Source organism: Castor canadensis, chromosome 1 (genome assembly GCF_047511655.1).
Source record: "Castor canadensis chromosome 1, mCasCan1.hap1v2, whole genome shotgun sequence".
NCBI classification, from domain to species: domain Eukaryota; kingdom Metazoa; phylum Chordata; class Mammalia; order Rodentia; family Castoridae; genus Castor; species Castor canadensis.
In genome coordinates this window covers 147,297,416-147,317,674 of record NC_133386.1, presented here as the reverse complement: position 1 = coordinate 147,317,674, position 20,259 = coordinate 147,297,416, and the positions used below count along the sequence as shown (strand labels likewise).

Genomic DNA, 20,259 nt, shown 5'->3' with positions numbered 1-20,259 from the left:
TCTTTAGCCCTTCTTCACACAGAAACAGAGTAATTTCTTAAAGTACAAAGGCACTCTAGCCACATAAAGCTCTTGGGTATATGTATAGGCTATCCTGGCATTTGAAAGATTACCACAGAGACAGATTCAAGATAACATAGGCACCTTTGCTTTACGTGGTAATGCAGGATGGTAAAGATGACAGCACAGGGTGACACTGTACAAAATGATCTTAATAATTAATGGGAAAAATTCTGCCCAATGGTTTTTTTTTTCAGCAAACTAAAAATTCTATTGGCTGGAAACATAGGAAAATGAAACTAAAGTAAAAGCATTTATTTCCCTACAATTTAGACTATTAGAAATACTAAGAATCGAAGTATCTTTTATTTTGTAAAACAAATTACCAAGATTAGTTTAAATAGTGCTTGTCTTCTTCTTGTCATATCACAATACAGAGGAAGCATCTTTATATGATTTGGCAAGTTGTCAAGTTGTCATACTGTGTTCTAAGTTTGGATCTGCTTCCAGTATCTTATCTTTTGTACTTCCCATGATGTGAAACATCTCTGAAAGTTCTTTAAATGTGAAGAGTTTTTTGTTTGTTTGTTTTTTGATTGGTTGGTTGAGTTTTTTTTGTAGGCATTACTTCCTCTGAAGTATCTTCATCCTTTTTTGCCAAATAACTTTCTTCACTTTTGTTGATGAATTTGCCTCCACCAAGTTTCTTTGGCTGCATATCTAGATTCTTAAGCCATGGCAGTGTCCACATTCCCACAGATAGCTATTTCTTCTGCTATTCCATTTGCATTTGATTCAAATTTTGCTTCCAGCCTTGTCATTTTTATTTTCTTGCTGCATTTTCATTTTTGTTAATTAATTCCCTGGGAAGACAAGGAGACAACACTGTGTGTAAGTTGAAAAGCTGATGCCCATGTCCCGTAACCAAGAAACTTTGAAAGAAGTGACATGATTGGTCACTAATCATGATAGATATATGTTTGGTTTGTGCACTGAAAAGCTAGCAGTGAAGTTTCAACTTTATGCAATGACAGTTAGTGTTACCATGGTGACTGAAATTTGAACTCTGCTATTGAGTAACTGATGCTACTTAACTAAATAATGATAACTAAAATTTATGCTTATCAGGACTTTGGAAAGTAAGGACTGCTTAAATAAACGGCTGTCACATTCTACTGGTTGCATAGAGTTCTGTAGTAATTATAATTTTACTGGGCATGATAGTTACAGGTTAGGCTCACTCTTTTTAAGGCTTCTTGGAGGTGACTTACAGAATGTAGGTGTTTGTTTTGCTATATATTAGGGTAGGCTACATTGTATGGTGGTAACAATGACCCTGAAATCTCAGCACTCTTAAAACCTTTCATTGAGAGTTGCATGGGAGGAGAAAAGGAGGCTCTGTTTCACTTTGTCATCACATAGGGATCCAGGCTGAGGGAAGCTCCATCTCTGCTTCTGGAATTACAAAGGTAGGACTTGGAACATTATGAATTTTATCCTGTCTCTTAAAGTTTCCAGATATATGTGATGCATACCATTTCTAATCGCATTTCACTGGCCCAGGTAATTCACAATATCATGCTCTAAAGGGAGTAGAGATATAAAAATCTAACATGTCCCTAGAAGGTTAGAGGTCAAGATGAGCTAAGAAGTTGTAATAGAGGATAGGTGAATGGAGGAGAGCCCTGGGATCAGACCTCATTCAGATGGGAACTCTGAGATACTTCCACTTTAGATGACTTCAACCCCCCTATGGTTGCCATTTATGAGCCTGTCTGTGCTTTACTTGAGTTTAAGTTGACTGTATCTTTGGGAGACAGATGATTCTTAAATTGAGACTCTTGGAGGAAATATAGGCTATGAATTGGCAGAAAGGAATGGCAAAAGCATTCTCAATTAAAGGGGTAGAGGATGAATGAGTACAACCAGTGTAAGGTGAACTTGTATGAAAGTGGTGAGAAAATTGACCTCCTTAAAACAGGGCAAAATAGAAGGATCACAAGGAAGTAATCACACAATGATGTTCCTCGTTTGTCACTATCATTTTATACTTAGTGTTTGTCTATCTTTAACCATGAACATATTAAACTCAATAAACCCTTACCAGTGTGTTCAAGTATAATGTCTCATAGTTTTCTGTCATTGATGTTTGACACTTCAATCTATCTATATGCTGTATTAATTTGTAATTAATCCATAACAGTGCCTACATTTGGAGCCCTAACTTCAATCTAAATGTGGTGTTTTACCTGGACGTTTTGATGCTATATTGACTCATCAGCATTTTGACAGCTTTCATTCTTTCACCCTCCCTTTCAGTCTTCTGAGTAATTTCTTGTGGTCTTTCCTTTGCACAAACATGCTACCTTGTTCTTTTAAGTCTGAATACTTTCCCTGTAAACTCTGACATATTTTAAGTAATATTATGGGAGAGGCGTGAGCCTCAGCAGGACAGGGAGGGTGCTCCAATAGGCATGAATAATTCTGAATTATTCAGAATTATAATTTTTCCATGTGACTATAACTGAATTTGGGAGAATATATTACTAAAAGATGTAACCTTTTCAATTATCTAAAGTATAACACCAAAATTTATTGTTCCTTTTAGGGCAATACACTTTCTTCGGTGAGACCAATCAATGTATTAGAAATGATGAAAGAATGGAAAAATAATCCAGAAAGTGACGATGAATGCAAGACAGATGAGAAGATTAATTGGTCCCTTCAAGAAAAGTTGAAAAGTAACCAATACAGGATAAATGTCCTTGATGTCAATGACACTTCAGATGAGAAGGAAAAACAGGTAGGAAGAGCCATCAAGACAAGTAGGAAGGGACTGGTGGAGTGGCTCAAGTGCCTACCTAGAAAGTGTGCTCTGAGTTCAAACCCCAGTACTAAAAAAAAAAAAAAAACCAAGTAGTTTCATTTCTCCAAACTGTAAAATAGGCTCACAGACTCACAATACTGAAAACAGTTTTTAGCTCTATCTTCTTTGTTGTTAATCTGTAGCAAAGGACCTACGTTATATCTCAAACTTCTTTCTGCCATATAAGCTATCATGATTTAACAACATGGCCTGCGTGTTTATTTTAATATCAGTGATTGTGTAGAGTAGGGCTCTGCAAACTTTCTCTGTAAGGGAATAAATGCAGGTTGAGCATCCCTAATCTGAAAATTCAACCATTTCATATTAGGGATGATCACCCTGTAGTAAATGTTTTAGGCTATGTGGGCCATAATAGTCTCTGTCATAACTATTCAACTTTGATGATATAGCATGAAAACCACCACAGGCAACAACTGAATAAGCATGATCATGTTCCAACTAAACTAAAAAAAAAACAAAGGCAAAAACAGATGGTATGCCAGATTTGACCCATGGTTCTGAATTAACAAGTTTTGTACTTTATCAGGCTATAGAATTTGAAATTGGTTTATATGTATTACCTAGAAAGATAATATTTCATTATTCAATTTATTCATTATGAAATTGAGTCTAATTTTATAACAATCAATGGAACTATTTAGGTTTATCATTTTACTTATTAGATCTGAATACAGTTTCATTGTTTGATAAGTAGATTTTTATTAACATTTTTATTAATTCTAGATTGTAGTCTATTAACTGGACATCCCGACAAAGTTGACCAAGCCACCACACTCCCTTTTTTTATGTTGTAGAAAATTTTTCTTTATCTGTTCTCTTGTCTAAGTTTAATGAACATATTTTAGTTCTTGTTTAAAAAATGTATACTGCCAATAGGGGCTATGCTTGCCTTGGAATTGTCTAGGCTTCTTGTGAGGAGTTGCTGCTTTTCAATTCTCTGTATCCTGCAGATAGGCAGAGTACATAGAGGGACTGATAGGATGAACTCTGGCCCAGGCCCAGGAAAGTGCAGCATTGTTTGTCCACACTCTTCTAGGCTAAGACTCCTGTCAGAAACTTCTAAAAGGAGATCTGAGAGAGTGATCTGTTGGTTGATTTTGACATATTGGTTGGGAACTTCATCTACTGGATAGTAAATTTCTAAATAACAAGCTTAACACAATTATTTAGATATTTTGAAATTTCATAATTTTACCATAATACAAACATATGGCAGCATACACATACATAGGCACATACATATACATATACATGCACATACTCCTACATATACACATCCATATATGATAGGTATTCCAATGTTTATAGACATGCATACATATATATTTACATATACATGTATACAAGTACTTATTGTGCATACATAAACAGTAGTATGTTTGTCACTGAATATGACATAAAATATTCTTGTGAACTAAATGTCTTCCATCTCCTTTTACATTGCTCTGTTATACCTTCCCCCATCCCTCAAACCTCCTAAAAATCACAAAGTAATGTGACTTATGCTGTTTTCAGCTATTTCAACTAGGGAAGAGAATTAGAATTTTAGTTATTTATATATGCTGGAACTACAACCAATGGGTTGAAAACTTAAGAATTTTAAGATTGTAGATTCCATTAACAGGAAGAATTTTCTATCCTCATTACTCCCTAGGAGAGGAAAAGGCTGTGCCATGGGTAATAATGCCCTCATTCCCAATCATTGAGAGTATTCAAGCAGTCTTGAAAAGATGCTTGAGATGCAGAGATTTTTCCAAGATGGCGGGTTAGAAGCAGGCAACACTCACCAGTTTCTTGTGAAGTTTTGAAGTCACAAAGCAGATTCTGGCACAGCATCACTGATGTGGAATAAAAAGATATCCAATTTAACAAATGTGCAAATTGCAGCATAGAAATATAAGTAATATGAAAAAGCAAAGCACTATGACTGCTCCAAAGGTCAACAACTGCACACTAATGATAGCAAAGTGGTTGAAATTCCAAACAAAGAACTCAAAGAATGATTATAAGAATGATCAACAGCTGAGGATGATGACTGAAGCCTGTAATCTAGCTACTTGAGAGGCAGAGATGGGGATGATGATAGTTTAAGGCCAGCCCACGCAAAAACAAGTTCACAAGACCCTATGTCAACCAATGGCTCATAGTGGTGCATGCCTATTATCTTAGCTATGTGGGGAAGCATAAATAGGAGGATCACAGTCTAGGTCAGCCTGGGCATAAAGTGAGACCTTATCTCAAAGACAACCAAAACAAAGAGGGCTAGAGGTGTAAACAAGTAGTACAGCTCCTCCCTAGCAAATACAAGGCCCTGAGTTCAATACCTGGTACCACAAAAAAATCGCCAAATTAAACAGGATACATATAAACACCTCAATGAATTAATCAGCAGCTGAATTAAAAAGGAAGATAATGCAGAATTTGAAAAGGGGAATTCAATAAAGATATACAGATCCTAAAAAGTAATCAAACTGAAATTCTGCAAATGAAAAAATTAGTAAGTCAAATAAAAAACTCATTGGAAAGTCACAAATAGACTGAATCAAGTTGAAGATACAAGATAGAGGAATTAGGACTTTCAAATAAAGATAAATTACTTGAATTTATATCCAAATATGGATGGACTATCCAAGACTTCTGGGTCACCATTAAAAAATCAAAATTACAAATCATGGACATAGCAGAAAGAGAAGAGAGGCAAGCTAAAGGCTTAGAAAATACATTCAACAAAATAACAGCAGAAAATTTCCCAAATCTTGACAAAGAGATAGTCATATAGGTATAGAAAACTTTTAGGGCACCAAACAGACAAGACCAGAAAAGAATCTCTCTAAGGCATATTATAGGGGTGTTTTTTTCCTTTTTTCTCTCTCTTTCTTTTTGTTCCAAGGTACATTATAGCTAAAACATTACATATCCAGAATAAGGAAATAATATTGAGAATTTCAAGAAAGAAGTGCCAAGTCATTTAAAAAGGCAAACCTATCAGAATAACAGATATCTCAACAAAATATCTAAAACCAAAGGGGGAGTGGAATGATGTATTTCAAGCTCTGAAAGAAAATAATTGCCAACCTGTATCAAGGAAAGGTATTCTGCATGATAAAAGGAGAAACAAAAACTTTTCATGATAAACAAAAACTAAAGGAATATGCAATCACTAATCTAGTACCACAGAAGTTACTCAAAGGAATCCTACACACAAAAGAGAAAGATAAATGCCAACTATGAAAATATAGGAAAGAATAAATCTCATTAGGTGAGTAGATGAATAAATGAGGGACAAGAGAGAATCAAACATTATGAAAACATCAAAGTGATAGGAATTACTACATTCCTTTCAGTAATAATGCTGAATGTTAATGGCCTTGATTCTCAATCAAAAGATACAGACTTGTGGGTTGGTTTAAAAAAAACAAGACCCAATAATATGTTGCCTACAAGAAACACCTCATTGGCAAAGACAAACACTAGCTTAAAGTTAAAGAATGGAAAAAGATATTACAAATAAATGGAGCCCAAAAGCAAGCAGGAGTAGCTATACTTGTATCTAACAAAGTAGAGTTCAAACCAAAATTAGAAGAAGCAAAGAAGTTCACTTCATATTGATAAAGGGAACAATCTATCAAAAGCAGATAACAATGGTAAACATATATGCACTAAATGTCATTGCATGCAATTTCATAAGACAAATAGAAATAGTACTAGATATAAAAGCACAGATAGACCCTAAGACAATAATAATGGGAGACTTTGATGTCCCTCTCATCAATAAATAGGTCATCCAGCCAGAAAAAAATCAACAAGGAATCTTCAGAATTAAATGACATTATCGATCAAATGGACTTAACAGATAGCTACAGAATATTCTGCACAACAGCTAAAGAATACAAATTCTTCTCCAGCAGTCCATAGAACATTCTACAAAATAGATCATATTTTAGAACACAAAGCACATCTTAGCAAATTCAAGAACTGAAATAACCTCCTGTAATTTATCAGACCACAATGACATAAAGCTAGAAATTAGCAGCTAAAGAAATTACAGATTATATTCAAACACATGAAGCCTGAACAACACACTGCTGAATGGGCAGCAGGTCATGGAAGAAATAAGGGAGGAAATAAAAAATTTCCTAGAATTAAATGAAAATAAAAACATGATATAGCAAAGACAAAGTGCTAACAGGAAAGTTTATAGCTATGAGCACCTACATAAAAAAATCAGAAAGCCTTCAATTAAATAGCCTATTGATGCACCTCATACTCTTAGAAAAACAAAAAAAAAAAGCTAAATCCAAAATTAGTAGCAAGAAAAAATAACAATGATCATGGCAGAATTAATGAAATAAAGACTAAAAATTATAAAAATCAATGAAACAAGAAGTTGATTCCATGAAAAGATAAGCAATATTGACAAACCCTTAGGCAAACTAACAAAAGAATGAGGAAGAAGGCTCACATTAATAAAATTAGTGATGATAAAGGAATACCACAACAAATACCAATGAAACTTAGAGATTGGTAGGGAATATTTTGAAAACTTACATTGTAATAAACTGAAAAAATCTAGTAGTGGATAAATTTCAAGATGCATGTGACTTACCTAAATTGACCCAAGAGGATATAAACCAGTTAAATAAATCTATAATAAACAATGAGATTGAAGCAGTAATAGTCTTTCAAATAAAAAGAACCCAGGACCACTGATGAATTCTACCAGACCTTTAAGGAAAACTAAAATCAGTGTTCCTTAAACTATTCTATAAAATAGAAAGGGAAATAATACTACCAAACTCATTCTATGAAGTCTGTATTACCCCAACAACAAAATCAGATAAGGACATAATGAAAAATTATAAGCCAATTTCCTTGGTAGATGCAGAAATTCTCAATAAAATCCTTGCAAGCCAAATTTAACAGCATATTAAAAAGAAGGAAGTTAAGAAGGTGAATATGGTTAATGTACTCTCTGCAATAATGAACAGAATTTTTAAACCTATTGAAACCACCATATGAAGGGAACTAAGAAAGATGAAAATAGAGGAGATGAACCAATTTGGGCTATAATACATATATACATGGAAATATAATGAAGAAACTCCCTGTGTAGAAATTTTATACAAACATGTTATTTTAATATTTCTTTTACAAAATTGGAGAACAGGAGGGCAGAACAGGTCCTGCCTGGGGAGGTTGGTACCAGTGGGAGGCAGTAGGAAGTGGGGAAAGGGTGCAGGAGGGTTAATACGGTGCAAATACTGTGTATACATGTATGTAAATAGAAAAATGAGACCTGTTGAAACAGTCCCAGGAATGGGGGGTGGTGGGAGTAAAGGAAAATAGTGAAGGGGGTGATTAAAATATGATATATTTGATATATTGTAAGAGCTTTTGTAAATGCCACAATGTACCTCCACCCAGCACAACAATAAAAATATAAAAGAAAAAAGATCATACACCATTATCAACATACGCAAATCAATAAATGTAATACAGCACATAAACAGAATAAAGGACAAAACTTGTATGATCTTCTCAATAGATGCAGAAAAAGTCTTTGACAAAATTCAACATCCCTTCATGCTAAAAGCTCTGAAAAAACTAGGAAGAGGGAAATGACCTCAACATAATAAAACTATATACAACAAACCTATAGCCAACAAACAGCATATTAAGTGGGGGAAACTGAAACCATTTCCTGTAAAGTCAGGAATGAGACCAGGGTGTCCACTCTCTGCTCTTATTCAACATAGTGCTTGAATTCCTAAACAGACCAAGGAAAGAAATAGAAGAAATACAAATAGGAACAGAAAAGTCAAATTATCCCTCTTTTCAGACCATGGCCCTAAAAACACCATCCAAAAATTCTTAGATCTGTTGAACACTTTTGACAAGGCAACAAGATATGAAATTAACAAACAAAATAAGTAGCTGTCTTATATACCAATAATAAACAGGCTGAGAAAGAAATTAGGAAAATAATCCCATCACAACAGCTTCAAGGAATAAACTTAAAAGGTGGCAAATGAACTCTACAATGAAAATTATAAAACATTGAAGAAAGAAACTGAAGAAGATACTAGAAGATAAAAACCTCTTATCTTTGTGAAAATGGCTAGATTACTGAAAGCAATCTGCAGATTCAATGCAGTCCCTATCAGAATCCAAATGTCATTTTCTTCAAGAAATAAAAAAAAAATCCTGAAATTCATATAGAAGCCACAAAAGACCTCAAGTAGCCAAAGCAATCCTAAGCAAAGAGAGCAATGCTGGAGGTATAAGAATACCTGACTTCAATTATACCAGAGTCATTATGGTAACAAAAACAACATGGCACTGGCACAAAAACAGACACATTGACCAATGGAATAGAAGATTCAAAAATAAACCCATACACCTATAGCCATATGATTTTTGACAAAGGAGCCAAAAACATATGTTGTATAAAAGAGTCTCTTCATTGGCGAAGATGTGAGGGAAAAAGGAATCCTCGTACACTGCTGGTGGGAATGCAAGCTGGTGCAACCACTCTGGAAAAAAATTTGGAGGCTTCTTAAAAATCTAAACATAGATCTTCCATATGATCCAGCAATCCCACTCCTGGGGATATACCCAAAGAAATGCAACACAGGTTACTCCAGAGGGACCTGCACACCCATGTTTATTGCAGCGCTATTCACAATAGCCAAGTTATGGAAACAGCCAAGATGCCCCACTACTGATGAATGGATTAAGAAAATGTGGTATTTATACACAATGGAATTTTACTCAGCCATGAAGAAAAATGAAATCTTATCATTTGCAAGTAAATGGATGGAACTGGAGAACATCATTCTGAGTGAGGTTAGCCAGACTCAGAAGACCAAAAATCACATGTTCTCCCTCATATGTGGTCTTTAGATCTAGGGCAAATACAGCAATGTTGTAGGACTTGGGTTACATGACAAAGGAAAAGCATATATGGGAGGTACGGGGTTAGATAGAAAACCCAAAACACGAAAGCATTTGATGTCCCCACTCCAGAGGAATGAATACAGAAGCCTTTAAGTGTCAGAGGTCAACACGAGAAGGGGATCAGGAACCAGTGTAAAGATCAGTTAGAAATGAGTCAACCTGGGTTACAACACATTTGTGCATGAAAGCAATGCTAGGAATCTCTCTGTATAGCTGTCCTTTTCTCGACTAGCAAAAATGCTATGTCTTTCTTATTAATGCTTATTTCTACTCTTCAAGAGAACTGGAGAAAAGCACAGAACAGGTTCTGCCTGGAAGCGAGGTACGGGGAGGGTGGAGGCGGGGGCAGGGAGGAGAAATGATCCAAACAATGTATGTACATGTAGATAAATGAATAAAAAAAAGAGTCTCTTTAACAAATGGTGTTGGGAAAACTGGATATCCACATGTAGAAAACTAAAACCAGAATCGTATCTTCCACCCTATACAAAAATCAGTTCAGAATGGGTCAAAGGTCTAAAATGTAAGACCTGAAACTTGAAACTACCACAGAAAAACTTAGGGAAAACACTTGAAGACATAGCAAATTACTTTGTAAATAGATATCCAGTTGCTCAGGATATAAGTGCAAGAATTGATAAATGGTATTGCATCAAATTAAAAGGCTTCTTCATATCAAAAGAAACAATTTCCAGAATCAAGAGTCAACCACAGAATAGGAGAAAATATTTGCAAGCTATTCATTGGATAAAGGACTGATATCCAGAATATATAAAGAGGTCAAAAATTAGACACCAAGAGAACAAATAATCCAATTGATAAATGGGCAAATGAATTGAACAGACAGTTCTCAAATGAAGAAGTACAAATGGCTAATAAACACAAGAAGAAATTTCAACATCCTTAGCCATAAAGGAAACGCAAATCAAAATGACACTGACATTCAATCTCACCCCAGTCAGAATGGCTAACAAACCAAGAAAACAAACAACAAATGCTGGAAAGAATGTTTATACATTATACATATTGTTAGTAAATTAGTACAGCTGCTATGGAAGTCAGTATGGAATTGTCTCAAAAAATGAAAAGTAGAACTACGTATCATTCTGGTATATAACCCCTGGGCACTGGCACAGCCATTTTTATTGCAGCCCTATTCACGATAGCCAAGCTAGGGAATCAACTTAGGCACTGAGTAAATAATGAATGGATGTGGTATAATAAAAAAGATGTGGTATACATGATGAAATATTATTCAGCAATAAGGAAGAATGAAATCATGTCATTTGTGGGAAAATGGAGACCATCATGTTGAGTGAGATAAGTGAAGCTCAGAAAGCAAATGTCACATTTCCTCTCATATGTGGAATCTCTAGACCTAAAAAAATGACAATATAATATTACATGATTTAAGGGGAACTGTTGGGGAAGGGAACTAGAAGGAGGGAGAGGAGAAAGGAGAGGTTGATGGGGATTAAAATAATTAAAGTACATATATATATATTGTTAAAAGGGAGGAGGATGGGGGAAGGGAGATAAAGAGTAATAGAGTGAAGTATAAAAATTCTGAAATGCATGGAGTGACATCACCAAGATGGCTGAGTAGGAAATGCCAGCCTTTGCTCTCCTTCCCTGCCCCACAGACATATCACCTAGCAACTATCCACAGAAAGTAATGTCTTGATGAAATCCCCAAAAGATTGGAATAAGACTGAGTCACTTGTGTGTTCCACAGAACTGAATAAAAATCTGAATTGATAGGATAAGAAAAATGGTATTACTTGGCCCACATCTCCTCACCCTTTCTCCCAAGAGGGTAGACTGAGTCACAAATAGAAATCCCCAGGAGCCACAGCTTCCATGGAGGGAAAGAGGAGCTAAGGGAACAGATACCCAGTTTCCTTAGCATTCTGAAATACTTTCTGGGAAGTCTATTCTGTCCTTAGGGGGAAACAACTTCTACACTACCCAGGGTCAGATACAAACAACAAAAAGAGCCAACAGAAACCAATATACCATTTTTATACCTGCCAGCAGTGACACTTGATCTATAGATACCAGTTAACAACATAACTCACTGGAAAAGCCAATCTGGTTATTCTCAGAAAATGTGGGAGTGAATCCTCTTTGGCTTGATTCCCTAGATGGCCAGCTTTCAGTCATAGCCTTACTTCACAACTCAAAGGCTGCCCAGAGAGGGAAAAGATCCCCACAGTGAATTCTAAGCAGGCCTTATCTAGGAGTTTAAATAGTGCTCCTGTGACCACAAAAACCACCTCCACACCATGCCCAGAGTAGGATAAGACCAAATCTGCAAATAACAACAACTAGGCAATGGTTTGCCATATCTGTGAGTTTAAACACTTTCTGTGGTTACAAAGACACCTCTAAGACCTACTCATAGAGGGACACTATGAAAGCTTTGAATTATAGCTACTAATAGGCAGTAGTTCTGCCACACCTTAGAATTTGAACAGCATTCCTAAAAGACCATGGCCTACAGACCCTGTCAGGGGCAAGAAGAGTACCACTTATTAAAACCTGTGGCTCAGATGGATTAGTGGCAATTGCCTACCCAGCAGCTCAGTTTAACTACAGAGCACAGCCAATGGTCTTGCCAGATTGCAGAATAAAGCCAGTTGCACAACTGAATTCAGAGCAGAGCAGTAGCCTAGTCACCTAGAGAACCTAGGTAGTCTGGTCAAAATCATAGGCTAGTATAAGTACCTGCAGAAGGCAGAAAAGGTAGTTGCCTCTACAATTGGGTAGGCACCAATGTAAAGAACAAGGATTATAAAGACTCAGAAAATCATTACACCTTCAAACAAAGCTTCAAAAAAGAATTCCAAAGAAAGGGTTCTCTCATATGAATAATAAAAGAAAAAGAAAAAAAAAAAGAAAGAAAGGGTTCTCTATGAAATGTCAGACAAAAAACCCAGACTAATCCTCTTAAAAATTCATGGAACACCAAGAATATACAGATGAAAAATTAAATGAAATCAGAAAAAATACATGATCAGAATAATAAGTTTGGCAAAGAAATAGATGCATTTTTTAAATTAATAATACAATGGCTGAACTGAACAATGAAACTGAAAATTTCAACAGCCAGCTTGATCAAGCTGAAAAAAAAAAGGTGAACTTGAAGACAGAATACTTGAAATTACTCAATCTGAGAATCAAAAAGAAAAAAAAGAATGAAGAAAACTTACAGGGATTATGGGGCACCATTAACAGACCTATCCCATGTATGATAAGAATAAAAGAAGGTAAAGACGGAGAAACAGAGTCAGAAAGCATATTTAAAGAAATATTGGGTGAAATTTTCCCAAATCTGAGGAAAGAAGCCACATAACTCTAATCAAATACAATTCAAAGATGAGTTTATTATAAAACATAATAATCAAACTATCAAAAAATCAAAGACAAATTACTAAGAGCAACAGTAGCAAGAGAGACGAAATGTATTTCATACAATACAACTAACAGCAGACTCCCTCAGCAGAAGCCCTGTAGACCAGAAGAGAGTTTGATATTTTAAAAGTACTGAAGGAAAAAACTGCCAACAAGCTGTACCTAAGAAAGCTATCATTTAGAAATAAAGGAGAGATATAGACTTTCCCAAACAAAATTGGAAGGAATTCATTAACATCAGTCATGTCTTCAAGAAATGCTAAAGGGTGGTCTTCGAACTAAAATAACAGTAATGTAACACAAAAACATCTGAAGATATAAGATTAATAAGTAAAAGTAAGAATCCAGACAACATTTTAAAATTCTAATACTATAGTCATAGGGGATAAATCACTTATATGCTAAATTGGAAGATTGAAAGGCAAAAAAAAAAACTACAATAAGATATTAATAGGTAGTATAAAAAGATGTAAATTGAGATATCAAAATTTCACACTGAGGGAAGGAATGGAGTGAAAGTGTAGAGCATTTTTCCCTTTTGTTTTTGTGACCAATGTTAAACTTGTTATTTGTTTAAAATAACCTATTACAACTACAAGATGTGTTTAGTAAGTTCTATAGTAACCACAAAATAAAACTCTATAATACATAAACTAAAATCAGAGATGTAAAGAACTAATACATAACTCCAGAGAAAAATCATTTAACTACCAAAGAAGACAGTAAAAGAGAAAGAAAGATGCAAAGGAGCTACATAAAAGCAGAAATCAAGCAGCAAATGGCAAAATTAAGTTCCTTCCTATCAATAATTACTTTGGATGTAAATGGATTCAATTCTCCAATTAAAAGGACTATAAAATGAATTAAAAAACAAATTCCAACTGTATATTGCCTGCAAGAGACTCACTTCACTAGTGAGGATGAACATATGCTGGAAGTAAATAGATGAAAAAAAGATATTCTATGAAAATGAAACCGAAAGAGAGCAGGAGTAGCTATTGTTCTATCAGATAAAGTATCCTTCGATCAGGTAACACACACGCACAGGAAATCAATGTGAGTCAATGCCCTGTATAGCTATCCTTATCTCAACCAGTAAAAACCCTTGTTCCTTCCTATTATTGCTTATACTCTCTCTACAACAAAATTAGAAATAAGGGCAAAATAGTTTCTGCTGGGTATTGAGGGGGTGGGGGGGAGAGGGAGGGGGCAGAGTGGGTGGTAAGGGAGGGGGTGGGGGCAGGGGGGAGAAATGAACCAAGCCTTGTATGCACATATGAATAATAAAAGGAAAAAAAAAGTATCCTTTGATCAAAAATGTGAAAAGTACTAAACCAAAGCTATCATACAATGATAAAGGGTTCAATACAGCAAGAAGATATAATAATGGTAAATATATATGCACTCAACATCAGAGTACCTTAATATATAAAAAACATTAATAGATCTAAAGGGAGAGACAGACTATAATATAAAATAGTAGGAGACTTCAACATCCCACTTTTATCAATGAACAGATCATCCAGACAGAAAGTTAGTTAGGAACATAAGACTTAGAACTGTATTCTAGAATAAGTGGCCCTAACAGACATTTTCAGAACATTTCTTAAAACACATACAGGGTACACTTTCTTTTCAACAACAGATGGAACATTCTCTAGGATAGATCATATATTAGACCACAAAATAAGTCGATAAATTTTAAAGAATCTAAACCTTCTCAATTATCTTCACTGATAATAATGAAATGAAACTAGAAATCAATAGCAGGAAGCACTCTGGAAACTAAGTAACTACGTGGAAATTTCCATGCCCCTGAATAGCCAGCAGCTCACTAGAGAAATTTAAGTTTCTTGATACAAATGAAAATGCAAACACAATGTACCAAAACCTAGGGGATACAGAAAAAGCAAATCTAAAAGGTAATATCAGAGCAATAAATAGCTACATGAAAAAAGTAGATCTAAGTGAAAAATCTAATGATCCATCTCAAGGAACTAGAAAAACAAGAAGAAAGAAAGGAAAAAAGAAACAGTGAAAATCAGAATAGAATTAAACAAAATGGTGACTGAGAAAGCAATACAACAAACTGATGAAACAGAGTTGGTCTTTTTAAAAGACAAATAAATCTCTAGGAAGAATAAGTGAAAGAAAACTCAAAATCAGAGATGAATATAGTGACATCACAACTGATACCACAGAAATACAGATGATCATAAGGTACTATTATGAACAACTATATATCAAAAAATTTGGAAACCTAGAAGAAATTATTAAATTTCCAGACAAATGCAAACCACTAAAATTGAATCATTAAAAAATAGAAAATCTGAACAGAAAAAAGCAATCAAATTGTATCAATAATTTTTTAAAAATTTCAATCAAAGAAAAAAAGCAGGGCCTGAAGTCTTCATTGTTGAATTTTATTAAACATTTAAAGAATACCAATTCTTTGCAAGTTAGTCCAAAAAAACTGAAGAGAAGGAAATCCTCCAGACTCATTCTATGAAGCCCATATTGCCCTGATACCAAAACCAGATAAGGATGCAACAATAACAAAAGACAAGTACCGGCCAATATCCATGATGAAAATAAATGCAAAAATCCTCAACTAAATACTAGCAAACTACATTCAACAGCACATAAAAAAGATCATTCACCATGATCAAATGGGATTCATCTCAGGCATGCAAGGATAGTTCAACGTATGTAAATTATACGTTGAATGTAATGCAATATAATAAAAGAATAAAGCATAAAAACCATATGATCAATTCAATAGATACCAAAAAAGTACTCAATAAAGTTCAATATCCCTTTATGATAAAAAAAAAACTTCTCATCTAACTAGGTATGGAAGGAATGTGTCTCAACACAATGAAGATTATCTGTGAGAAATTCGCAGCAAATATCATCCTAAATGGGGAAAAATTGACAGCTTTTTTCTAAGATCTGGAACAAGACAAAGATGCCCACTTTTGCCATTTTTGTTCAACATAGTACTAGAATTCCTGGCTAAAGCAATTAGACAAGAGAGGGAAACTGAGGATATGTAAAATGTAAAGGAAGAAAGCAAACTGTCCTTATTTGCAGATGATATAATCTTGTATATAAAAAAAACCTAAAGCGGCTCCAAGATGGTAGAGTAGAAGCACTCAGTACCAGCTTCTCTGGGGGACAGAATGAAGACAGCCAGAGAGTAGCCACTTTTTGTAGTGGATGATTATGGGAAGGTGCTGAAGTTTAGTTGTGAACAGAGACTTGAAGAATCTCAGAAACTTTAGAGAGTGGAACAGATAATGAGAAAGAGTTCCCTGGTACAGCACATGGTGGCAATATGGCAGCAGGCAAGGGGAGAGGTAAAATAAAGAGGAAGAAACCCAGAAAACACAATTAACTAGTACTGGCCTCAACACCATGCAGAAGTACAGCCTAAATAGACAGAGGATCTCGAATCTGCACAGCATGCTGGGGAAGTTCTCTCTTCCTCCTAACATGTGATCTTAAGATTGTCTGAACTTACTGCTTTGAAAGTCAAAGGTCCCTACATTTTCCTGTCTCCAAGAACCCACAGCAAAAGTCATTTGTGGACCCAGTGAGTGTTGGCCTAGATAGCCAGTCTGGTTATGGGATTTGAATCAAAAGTGCTGAGAGCACCTTGCAGTGGGAAGCTAGTCTGGAAATGAAAGAAAGCAGAGGTCACTGCCATTTTGAATCATCCGTTTAGGAAGCTAGTATAGATGCTGGTGGGGTAGGAAGTTGGAATGAACCATTGCAAGTGGGAGCTAAGTTTTGGACCACTGGAATTGGGGGAGGGGTATGTGCCACTTCAGTGTAGATGGTTGCAACCCCACAGAATTTCCTTTCCCCAAACAGACATTACAGAGGTGCCAGAGTTTGCAGCAGAGTGACTGTCATCAGCATAGCCATAGGAATGTGCAGAGAAAATGGAACCAGAGTAAATTGCTGCTGATGGAATTGCTTTTAGCCACAGCTGGGGCAGCTCAGAGTGATTACAACTACTTATGCCCACAAATCGCTCCTTCTGCTTGTTGGGCAAGCAACACAAAGGAAGGAAGAAAAAGACAAATAGAACATGAATTATGTTCTCTCCAAATGGCACAATAGCCAAGCATGTCACAAGAAAGATCTTCTCACCATAGGCTCAGAACTTACACTTCTGCCCACACAACTGACCTCTTTGGTGGAAAGGATACCTGTACATGTTTTGTTTTTCATTTTGTTGTGGTGGTGGTTTACTAAGACTTTTAGTGAAAGTCATACCTGGGGTCATACCTGCTTGTTTTGATATTTACATATGTATTCTTTCTTTCTTCTTTTGCTTTTATCTCTCCCTCTGATTTCTTCTTCTTTTAATATTTAAAAATATTTAAATTTTAATCCTCTTCCTTCCTTTTGTTTACTCTCCCCTTTTTAAAAATGAATCCCTATTTTTTTCTCTCTCTCTTCTTTCTCACTTTCCTCTTTTAATTTTTTATTGGGTCTTCTTTTCTTGCCTGCTCTTTCTCATCCCTTCTTTTGATTTTTCTTTTTCTTTTTTAGTATTTCTTTAATATTTTTCCATTTTAAAATTCTTACCTTTATTAACTACTATCTTTTTGTTCATTCTATGTTATTTTTGCCCTTCTTTCTATTGTTAATGGTATTGTAATGGCAATTATTTGTAATTGATGATTATATTTTCATATTTGGAGGATTATATGTTGCAGTTGTTAATATAGTTTGCTTACTTCTTTCTGAATGGTCCTGGGGATCAAGCTCCATGCCTTGAGCACATTAGCTGGGTGGCTTGCTGCTGAGCTACACCCCCAGCCAATCTGTGAGGAATCATACCTCAGTCCAACCATTACTGACCCCACCTGAACCTTGGTAAATATTCCAACTTAAAGAATATGGTAGATTAAAACTTCCAGCCAATGACTTAGTCCCACATGCATAAACCTCAAAATAGAAATATCAAAATATCAAAAACAAGGCTGGGTGTGGGTGACTCATGCCTATAATCCTAGCAACTCAGGAGGCGGAGATCAGGAGGATTGCGGTTTAAAGCCAGCCCAGGCAAGTAGTTCGTGAGACCCTATCTTGAAAAAACCCATCACAAAAAAGGGATGGAGGAATGGTTCAAGGGGAATGCCCTGAGTTCAAACCCTAGCACTGAAAAAAAAAATCAGAAACAAGGCAACGTAACCCCATCAAAAGTTAACAATTTCACAGTAACTGAATCCTATAATATTGAAGTGAATGAAATGCTGAACAAAGAATCAAAAGAAGGTTTACAAAATTATAAACAAACTCAAAGATCATATGACTAAACAACTAATTCAGGAAATGAAAGCCCAATTAAATAAAGAGAAATTCTGGAAAAAATCAAACAGAAATCTTGGAAATTAAAAGCTTAATAATTCAAATAAAAAAACTCAGTTGAAAGCCTTACCAATATACAGACTATCAAGAATTGAAGACAAGGATGACAAATTAGTACATTCAGAAAGTAATAAAAAAATATAAATTATGAACAGAATATTCAAAAATTCGGGAAAACAATTAAAGACCAAACATGGATTTGGGAGATAGACAAGGGCAGTGAGGTACAGAATAATGGCCTAGAAAAATCTATTAACTGAAATAGTACCAGAAAATTTCCAAAATATTGGAAAAGATATACATATCCAGGATATATATATATCCAGGTACAGAAGGCGCTTAGGACCCCAAACAGAAATGACCAAAAAAGAACTTCCACACACCATATTATATTTAAATTGCCCAAAGTACAGAATAAAGAATAATTCAAGCTACAAGAGAAAAATACCAACTCACATACAAAGGCAAAATTATCAGCAAAGATCTGATACCCTCAGGGAGAAACCTTAAAGGCCAGGAAGGCATGGAATGATGTATTTCAAACCCTGACCAAAAAAAAAAAAAAACCAAAACTGTCAATCTAGATTACTAAATCTATCAAAGTTATCATTCAGAACCAAAGGAAAAATAAAGATCTTCCAACTAAACTTTCAAGCACAAACTAAAAAAAATTCATGATCATTAATCCATCATTGTGTAAGATACTTAAAGAAATCCTACTCACAGAAGGGGAAGGAGGATAAATACACCAAGGAAAAAAGTAAATAAAAATAAATTTTATTTGAGTTGATAAGCAAATGAGAATTAGGAAATGATCAAACATTAGAAAAGTAACAAAATGGCAGGAACTAGTATATGCCTTTCAATAACCCTGAATGTAAATGGTCAGAATTCTCCAATCAAAAGATGGACTGGCTGTTTTGGATTAAAAACCAAGACCCAACTCTTGCTACCTGAAAGAAACTCACCTCACTGGCAAAGACATACACAGGCTGAAGGTGAAAGGATGGAGAATGATATTCCAACAAAAAGGAAGATGAAAGCAAGCAGGAGTATCTATAGTTATATTTGACAAAGAAGACTTCAAGCCAAAATCAATCAGAAGAGAAAAAGAAGTTTACTACATATTGGTAAAGGGAATAACCTATTAAGCAGATATAATGGTTATAAATATATACACACCAAATGTCCAGGAACCCATTTTATAAAACAAACACTACTGGATATAAGGAGGCAGATTGACCAAAATACAATAATAATGTTTGACTTCACTACCCATTCTCAACAATGTCTACGTCACTTGAACAACAACAAAAAAAAATCAGCAAAGAATCATCAGAATTAAACAACACTGTGTAACAAATGGACTTAACATACATCTACAAAATCTTTCATCCAATGGCTGCAGAATTCACATCCTTCTCAACAGCTCATAGAACTTCCTCCAAAATAGGTCATATTTTACTATATAAAGCAAGTTTTAACAGACATTTTTAATTTTTTTATTTTATTTTTATTTTTTATTGTTTTATTATTCATACGTGCATACAAGGCTTGGGTCATTTCTCCCCCCCTGCCCCCACCCCCTTCCTTACCACCCACTCTGCTCCCTCCCT

General features: G+C 35.1%; 1 protein-coding gene across 1 annotated transcript in view; it reads left to right on the top strand.

The window, feature by feature from the left end:
* Stk33 (serine/threonine kinase 33) overlaps positions 1-20,259 on the top strand; it is a 92,115-nt gene that overhangs the window by 50,662 nt on the left and 21,194 nt on the right. The window contains exon 10 of the mRNA XM_074041048.1: positions 2,609-2,803. Within this exon, the coding sequence (XP_073897149.1) occupies positions 2,609-2,803 (195 nt within the window). The remainder of the gene's footprint in view (positions 1-2,608; positions 2,804-20,259) is intronic.